We start from the raw sequence: 9,796 nt of genomic DNA, 5'->3' as shown, positions 1-9,796 counted from the left end.
TCCCAGAGCAGAGCTTTTATTTATTCATGAATATTTATAAATATTTTTATTGCTATCGTTGTTGGTTGCTATTTTTACTGGCACCTGCCTCGACTGCATTTTTACATTCATTTAAACTAAACCACTTATTTGGATTTAGACTTCAAATATCAAGTGTATATGTACCTTATTAACACATGAAATAAAGGTATATCTTTATATCACTGTTTTTAAATCTTGGGTTCACGGGCCACATTTGGGGTCACCTGGAGATCAATTATCTTTATATCACTGTTTTTAAATCTTAGGTTCACGGGTCACATTTGGGGTCACCTAGAGATCAATTGGGGTCGCCAATTTTAATTATGAATTAAAAGAAAAGAAAAAAAAAAAAAAATTTTAATTATGAATTAAAAGAAAACACACATGGTGGGTTCCAAAGTGTAGCGGTTAGCACGCCTGCTACGGGAGCACAGAGTCCTGGGTTCGATTCCCAAAGGAACCACATGCTTGTTAACAGCACATCTACACAAGTTCACACAAGAATTTCCCAAATACGGTAAGTCACAAACCTTCACGACCCAAGTCAATAGACATAATTATTAAATCACAAAATAAAGGCGTACTTGAACATTAATGAGAATATTTTTTTGTTGACTGGGTGATATCTGAACAATTAGTGTTACTCAAGTTTCAAACAACGAAAAACAGTAATTGAATTGATTTGGACATTAAATGTAGCCCAGTTCTTTTTCTTTTCAACAGTCAACTGAACCAGCAATATCGGAACAAAATAGTCAATAAAATAATTACAACATTACACGTTACCACAGGTGGCGCTTTTAAACAGACAGCTGTTGCGATGACCGTGAACTCCTGGGAAACATGATGCAAGACGACCAAAAAAAGAATTAATCTCTTGCAATCCACTTGAGGGTCGCGACCCAGTCTTTGGGAAACAATATTATAGTATACGCTTATAGCATATGCCAAAGGCTGATTCTACAATGGAATGGTGAGTAGATTCACGGAAGATTCTGAGATGATCTTTGTAGAGACGATGATTACCACTCTAAACCCACGAGTACACAAACGCTACTTACCATATAGCAAGCATGAGATAATCCAAATCCTCAGTAGACCCGGATATTCTAAGGATATGATACACTCTCAGAAGGTTTCAAACCCAATCCTTTATGTGTGGCCGGAGGAACTCCGCGTGTTACAATCTCCAAATCTTCTGTTACAAAGAAGTAAAATTGTTTTTCATTGGCTTATTATTAGAAAAGAAAATATCATTTAGATTCCTCCTCCACTTACCAAACTAAACTGAAGACCAATAAAAACATGTGCAGGTGGCGGAATGTGTTTCGGTGCGTCGGCGTTTGTGTGGGCTCTGCAATAGGTGAAGACACACTAATTGTGAGTAAGGAAGAAAATGTGCAGTGTCCATTGTTGATTAATGCTCCGTGCCCAGGAAACACAGCTGCTGCTGGTTATGAGAATTATGCAGCAAACCCGGCCCCCAATTTTTATTTTAGCTAAAAAAAAAAAAAAATTTAAATCATTACTTACATTTCCCCCAAATATATATATATATATATATGTATATATGTGTGTGTATATATATATGTGCATATATATGTTTATATGTATATATATATACATATATACATATATATATATGTATATATGGGGCGGGACTTAAATTCCAAATACACTAGTGCTTTAAACTGCATACGGTCATGTTTGTGTGTATGACTGGGATTAAAAATGTGAAAAAAAAACAATTTAAAATCTTTTTTTTTTGTAAATAAACTTGAAATGTAATTTTTATGATTGGAAATTAATTACTAAAATCAGCCTCTCCTGTCATTAACCTGTGTTCCCTCAATAAATATCTATTATTCTATAGCAGGGTTGTCAAATATACGGCCTGGGGACCAAAACTGGCACGTTGGTCAATTCAATCTGGCCCGTTGAAAATAAAAATAATAAACAATATACTTGTACTTGTTTGCATGAAAACAAGGGGGGGAAACATCGACTTACTGTTATTTACAGTTAATTATGTAATAATTGTACTGGTCGACCCCTTGACCTATTTAAAAAAATCAATCGGTTTCATGGCAAAGGACGTTAAGAAGTAAAAATGAATTAAATTTAATGTCAATTTGAATATATATATATATTTATTTTCTTTAATTTTCTATGGAGGTTAGTAATGTTTTTCATTGGCTCACCGAGGACTGGAGGTCAGTGCAGAGTCCTAACAAGAATAGGTGCACACACGTGCGTGCGTAGGGGACAGTGAGTGTGTAAGGGAGGCAGAGAGAGAGAGAGAGAGGGAGAGAGAGAGTCCAGTCACCACAGCCTCGTCTGGCCTCCTGCATGAAGCTCTCACCAAGGCGGGTTTTCCCCATTCATGATGCCAACACTGACTCATCCCTGCTGCAAGTGCTCGCCTTCCTTGCAGCCACCTGCAGGAACACTTTGCAAATCTCATCCCGCCTGTTGCCTCTTTCTCGTTCCTAAAATAACCAGGCAAGCCCCTTCCAACTACCTCACACCCCCCCCGTCCCCCCCTCCCACCCTCTGACACAAACCTCCCACACTTCTCCCTTCCATCCCTGCTCTTCTTTTTTTCCCCCCTCTCTTCCCATCCTCACAGTTCTCCGCACACATGCTTCCGTTGAAGTGCATAAATCAGGCTGCGCCGCCGCCGCCGTGAGAGCTTCGGAGGCAGCAGAGGAGCAGACACGGGAGTCTGAGCGCACTTGCACATCACGCCGCCGCTGCTGCTGCTGCTGCTGCTGCCACTGCAGCCGGTGCAGCGAAAGGAGGCAAGGAAAGGAAGGAAAGAAAAAAAAGGAGGGGGGGGGAGGCTTTTATTCGTCTCATGGAGTTGGAATGGCCTGAGATCAGACTCACGGCAGGAGACTTGTCTCCGGCGGCCAGTGCACGATGATCGGCTGACTGTCTGTCTGTGTCTGTGCGTGGATGCGTGTGTGCGTTGCTCGTGAATTGCTGCAGTGCTGTTTTTCCAGGTGTTGTGGTGCGTGCGTGCGTGCGCATGTAAGATAGTGAGAGTGCGAGTGTGTGTGTGTGTGTGAGAGTGTGAATGAGCGTGCGTGTGTGTGAGTGAGTGAGTGCCTGTGTGTGTGTGCATGGTGTGATGTTGTAGCTTGCTGTTATATTCTCTAACGAATTAGACTAAAGCCGGGGGAACGGAGTCTGATGTCACATGTGCTTCATCGGAGGAAACGGGGCATCTGCAAGCAGGATTTTGTGGAGGATGCTGCGGCAAGTGATCCACAGAGGGCTGAAGGCTTCGTTCTACTGGCTGGGCTTATTCGTTAGCAGGCACCCCGTTTTCTTCCTCACCGTCCCCGCAGTCCTCACTATCATTTTCGGATCTACAGTCCTGAGCCGATTCAAGCCGGAAACGGACCTGGAGGTGCTGGTCGCCCCGACTCACAGTCTCGCCAAGATCGAGCGGAGTCTCGCCAACAGCCTGTTTCCCATCGACCAGTCGAAGCACAAGCTGTACTCGGATTTGCACACGCCGGGTAGATATGGCAGGCTCATCCTTCTCGCCAAGTCCGGGGGAAACATCCTGGAGCTGGCGGACCAGGTCCTCCAGGTCCACAAGCAGGTGCTGGATTTACGCGTTAATTACAAGGGGTTTAATTACACGTTCGCGCACCTCTGCGTCCTGAGCCACAGGGACAAGCGCTGTCTCCTGGATGATATCATCACCATCTTCGAGGACATCAGACAGGCGGTGCTTTCCAACAGCACTTTCCACAAGGTGCCCGTGAGCTACCCCAACACAACATTAAAGGGCTCCCCCCCCCCCCACCCTCCTCCCTCCTCCTCCAGTACACTGACACTGACACTGCAGCTATTGCATGACAGCCAGGCCCTGCATGCACACTGCCCCCCCCCTTCAACCCCTCTTTAGACCTCCCCAGTCGTGGTGACAGTGCAGTCCGCATGGGAATAGCCGAAGCAGGACGTACCCTGCAGTTTCTCAATGAACGCGTCGGACAGAAAGGTTAGCTGCACGTTTGTTTCATGCAGCAGCAGCAGCAGCAGCAGCAGCAAGAGAGGGAAACCCTCTGTATAACACAGGGCTGCCAGTGTGCACTTTGGTTTTTCGTTTTTTTACCTTCCCTGTTGGTGCAGGTGAATTGATTGGCTGCCTGCTTTTAGTCGCTTGACTGCTGTGTGCACTGCTCCACCACACATGCACACACACACAGCATACATGGGGATATCCTCTCTCTCTCTCTCTCTCTCTTCTTTTTTTTTTTTTTTTTTTTGATGCAGTGTCTCCCTCTGGCTTTTTCCTGCCTGCAAATGCTTTATAATGCCAAGGCTACAGCAGCAGCTGCCTGCCCCGGTTTCACACATGCAGATGTAGTTTTTTTTTTAATATGTGAAGATGTTACATGTCAGCACAGGAGCTCAGGCACTGATTAGTCGCAGAGGCAGTCCAATAATGAAGGCCCCGCGTGTGTGGTGCTTGTGAGCGTGTTTGTGTCCGCTTAAGTCACAATTTCCGTCCCGATTCCCAAGTGATGTCACCGCTTGGACACGCTGGTGTATAATCTTGACACGAAGACAACAGAGTGTCAAATGTGAGAAGGCTAACCCGTAGTTTGAGCGTTTTATGATGTTCGATAATATTCAAATTTTTCTAATTTTACTTTGCCACACTAGGGGGCGCTGCTTTTTCAATTACCTTACAATCAATCGAAATTAGTAGGATGCGTAGGGCGAAGGTTTTGGTTTTTTTTTTGGTTAGCCCATAATGAACAAACCGAATACGTTTGCACTGCAGTCGTAATTAAAGGCTAGCATGTTTATTACGTAGTTAAACAGCGATATGCACGTATCGGGCACATATTGCTGGTGTATAAATAGGGATGAATCCATAGAATTTTTTTCATGTCCGATATCGGTACTGTAACTTGGAGTATCTACCGATGTCGATATCAATCCGATACCTTATTTTCTCCTTTGGCGTGCCGCGGGCTGCTGTTGCTGAGGCGATAGCGTCACTCTTTACGGCATGTCGCGCAAAGTTAAGTTTGGCATTTTGGCCAATATCGATCTTGAGTATCGGATCGAGCCTTCCATAGTTATAAATTATCTTTAGGAACGCACATACATTTCTTGCACTTAACCTGTTCACTACAAGTTGTTGTACCTACCTTTAGTTACCGAATGAATAAATAATTGAACCAATTGACCAATATAGAAGACAAAAAGGAACGCACATACATTTCTTGCACTTAACTTGTTCACTACAAGTTGTTGTACCAATATAGAAGACAAAAATATGTCGAAGGGCAAAAAGAGAATGTTAGCCTCAATAAAAGCACTTTAAAAACGCTACTCTCGCAAACCGCAAAAATCCTTTATTTTTCCGATCGACTGATTTTCAGACACCGTCTAGCAGACGGAAGAGCATAGTTCAAGGTTTGCCACAAATTCTTCTTCTATTTAATTTACAGCATTTCAATTCAGTATTTCATACTGTAAATGTGTGGGTTTTTGAAAAAAAAATAAAAAAAGAATAATACTCGCGGAGTGTGTTTAGTGACCCAGCTTCTGTGTATCAGCTTTTCTCAACATCCCAAGCGGAAAAAGTAATAACAGTGCTCACAACATTGTCCCACAAAATACCTCATTCCAAAAGGTATTTGAGGCAGCTCGTTTTTTTTTTTTGTTTTTTTTTGTAATTTGTAAATTAACGCTATTTACAAAAACTGCGATGATAACGCTCTGCTAAAACCACATCAACTAAAGCCAGTTATTTTGTATTCACAAAAAAAAAAAAATGTTATTAGCAAAAAAGACTGTGTGAATGTTTCTAACGCCACACTGCCAGAAGATCTGAAGGTCACGGACGGTCGCCGTGGTTACCAACAAGGCCTTTATATACAGTGATTTCTTCGCCCTTTCACACCCAGTCCTGCAAGCACAACCAGGCGTTAGTTAAGCTGCTGATGGAGGACTGTTACCAGTAGAGGCAGCGGTCCTACTTTGTTTTACTTTTTGGAGTTAAATTCTTAAAGTTTTTAAGATTATTAAACAGACAAATCAAACACAGTAGAGTTGTCCCCCCGTGTCTTGGGGACAGAAATGTTTTCACGCCCCCGCAAATTCAAATCCAGAGAACCTGATAACATGTATATTTTTATCTGTACAAACCACTGTATGAGTTGCTGCCACCTAGTGGCTGGAGGCATGTTATCATTCAAGCATTACAGCAGTGGTACACTTATGTCTATATGTGTGCCATATTCCATTGGAAGCCCCTCGCGCCCCCCCTTCTCCCCCAGTAGGGCCCGACCCACTATTTGAGAAGTACTGCCAAAAACCTAACGATACTTCTTTAGGTTGGCTAACAATAAATATGCCATGTTTTAGAAGGCAGTGAGACTGTATGTACTTGTCACTGCTCTGTGGGGGAAATGAGTTAACATGCTGTGTGGGTGTAACCCACAGTGAGGACACCAAGCAGGAAAATAATTAACAGCCATTTTTTTTTTCACATTACTGTGACCAACCCTAAACATATTTCTTCAACAGAAAGTCTTATTTGAAAAATATATCATTGAAACTAAGCATAAATGCTATGTTAAACATTATATTAAAGAATACTATGTATATATTTCTGCATAGTTAACACGACTAACTGAACAGTGAGCAAGCCGACTTTTAGCATTTTAATCGAAAACGCGCTCTCCTGCTTTCCCGTGAACAATGTGTCACTTGAACTGTATTCCTGTTTTCGGTAAACAAATGAACACACACATTGTTGGTTAAATAACTGGCACCAAAAGAATGAGTTGGTGCCGCGCAGACACCTCATCTACTCACTGTGACGCGTAACTGAAAAGAGACATCAGCATATTCACTGCTCTGCGTCTTCTAGGGGTTTTTTTTTGTTTGTTTGTTTCTTTTTAATTGCTCGTATTCTTGCGGAACCCATTTTACAGTAATACCTTGCTCCTGTCTTTGACCTGAAGGTTAAACTATCTCCGAACATTAGTGCAGTAAAACTCGCCGACCAGCTCGCAGCCACTGGTGGTGAAAACACATTATGGAGTATCAAGTCTCAGGATTGGCATAGATTTTTTTAGTACGAGTATTTGAATGAAGAGTCCGGCTTAATACTGATACTTGATTCGGTATCTCCGCATCCCTGCCACAAAGACTGAAGTAACAGCCCTTCCATAAAAGACCACAGATGAATACAGTACGCTGCATTAAATGGAGAATTTGCGGTATACCAGGGGCCCTCGACTTAGGCCGAAATTACGTTCCCATTACGCGACAAAACTCGATTTCCATCGTAAGTCGGGACTCACATACATTAGTACCTCAGTCACTCACCTAACATAGCTAACACAGTGGTAACATCATAATCTACGCCCTGGAAACATCACAAAAGTCTGACTTACACCCGGGAGCCATAATGAAGGGCAAATAAAAGAAAGTGAATGTTGCACAATCCGATGTATCTTCCGCGCACAGCGCCACTTGACGACGTATTCATCCGCACCACTCGCCAACTAGCCCCCGTGCGAAATTGGTTTAATGCGGTAAGTAGGAATAATGGATCAAGACGTTCTTAATTAATTTAAGGGAGAACCGGTGTAGGTCAAGGACGGTGTAAACCGAGGACACCATCAAGCCATACGAGCTCCAGTAAAAAAAAAAACGTAAGAATTGATGTTTTTGAAAAGGAACAAAGGAAAAGATTCGATGACAAAACATTAGCACCTGTACTTTAGCTGCCACGTTAGCTTTGAGTCTAATATAACAAGAGACAATGAACAGTATGTATAACCCATTGTAGTGCCTTCTTTCTCGGCTCAGACCGTCACCAGAACATTTTCAGTGTGTGACGGGTCTGGTCTTCAGCATGGCAGGTTGTAAGTTATGCTGAAAGCTGCCACATCAGCTGAAGCTATCCGCGCTGTATCAGTGTCTTAGAGGAGCCGTGAGGCCATTCATCATTCTCCTACCGACTCTTTCACTGTTTTTCCTTTTTGGATCAAATGTAACATAATAGCAGGTGTACAGTTTTTTGCAATGACTTTTAACAACATAATATAAAATCATAAAACATTAACAAACAAAAAGCTGCTGTTCATGCTAATTAATGAGAGACTTGAAAAAAAAGCTGCTGTTCATGCTAATTAATGGGAAACTTGAAAAATAAGATTTTTCCATATTGTTGCTGAGCTTAAATTTAGCTTAGCAGGCTAGTATCATTTTTAAAGCCTTTTATATACACAGAGAATTAAAGTTAATGTTGAAAAAAGAGAAATAAATATTTAGAAAAATAAGACTAGCATACTACGATTCCTTAATAAATAGCCTTATTTCCCAATAAGGTATATAAAAAAGAAGTGACTTGTAATTATTATCATTAGCTGTCAAGAGGGTCAGACCAGTACAATTATAACATAATTACCTATAAATAACAATACGTTTTTCCCCTTTGTTTTTATGCAAAGAAGTATAGTACATAAATCCTAATTACATGTAAATATAATTATTTTTTAAATTAATTATGATGAAATATAATATTACAAAACATTTCCTGAACATGAAGTGCGTATTTTTTGTATTTTCAAAATTCATCAAGCGGGCCGGTTTTGGCCCACGTACCGTGTGTTTGACACCCCTGTTGTTGACACCCCTGTTGTTGACAATGTTTTCAACTTCATGTGGGGAAAAAAAAAAAAAAACGTTAAAAAATCTATAGCAAATACTGCGGTAGAGGTGATGATTTTGGGAGGATGGGGAGAAGAGTCGTGATGCAGAAACTGAGTGGTGAGGCTGTACGAGGCTGTGTGTGTGTGTGTGTCTGTGTGTGTCAATAATTAGCTTGCTCCGAGTGGGCTTGGGAATTGCCCAATAAAAAAGCAGTCAATACTGTCCTTTGGTTTCTTCAAACGTGATTAAAATTCTCACAGAAGCTTTTTCCGAGGCAGATTTGTTTTGTTTTTGTAGAAAGATACAGCACCAGTGTGGCGGCAATAAAATAAATAAAATCCTCTGAACACCTCCCCCGTCAACCACATCCATTCGGTAAACTCGCATCCCGGCTTTTCACACGTTGCTAAACTCTTCACAGATACAGCTCATAACACTCGTGCGCGCCTTTGTGTGGTTCCCCTTTCACCGCCTTCTATCACTTTCCCAGTCTGTCTTTCACACATATAATGGAACTGAGGCAGGTTTGGTGTTCCTCCATGCTGCTACAAAGGAGAGGAAATGAGCCCAGATTTGATACGAGTCTGAAACATGTAGATAATCTTTTCATGTCATTTCAGTTTTAGAATCTGATCAAAAATGCCGTGATATTTTTCGCTTTGTAAAATGAGATCAATAAGGTCTACCATAGAAGCCGTAGTGTGTAAACTGCCTCTTCTCATATGGAGCCATTTTTTTTTATTTTTAAATGTATTCTTGGCGTATATATATTTGAATTATCTTCTTTCGTTTGTTCCCTTCAGGGGGCGCCGCGGCAGATCATCTGCCTTTATCTCACCCTATCCCCTGCCTCCTTGCCTTTCACACCTTATTTTACACTCTATCTCCGTGTCACAAGACTCTCGCGACTCCATCTGTAACATCCTTTCTCTCGTCACTGTTCCTCTGATCTGCTCGCTTCCGATCCTGTCCAAAATCTCAGCATCAGTCTTCTGTCTATTAGACAGAAACCACCGTCTCTGTACGTCACCATGCATCACAGCAGCTCTCACTACTGTCTCATAAACCTGAACTT

General features: G+C 41.9%; 1 protein-coding gene across 1 annotated transcript in view; it reads left to right on the top strand.

The window, feature by feature from the left end:
• Positions 1-2,659: 2,659 nt before the first annotated feature.
• The window catches only part of ptchd4 (patched domain containing 4), an 18,200-nt gene continuing 11,063 nt past the window's right edge, over positions 2,660-9,796 (top strand). Inside the window, exon 1 of the mRNA XM_025053680.1 lies at positions 2,660-3,821. Within this exon, the coding sequence (XP_024909448.1) occupies positions 3,224-3,821 (598 nt within the window). The 5' untranslated portion in view covers positions 2,660-3,223. The remainder of the gene's footprint in view (positions 3,822-9,796) is intronic.

This window comes from Cynoglossus semilaevis, unplaced genomic scaffold (assembly GCF_000523025.1).
Source record: "Cynoglossus semilaevis isolate Cse_v1.0 unplaced genomic scaffold, Cse_v1.0 scaffold476, whole genome shotgun sequence".
Lineage (NCBI taxonomy): Eukaryota > Metazoa > Chordata > Actinopteri > Pleuronectiformes > Cynoglossidae > Cynoglossus > Cynoglossus semilaevis.
The sequence above is the reverse complement of the archived record's forward strand: the minus strand, read 5'-3'. Positions and strand labels throughout refer to the sequence as shown.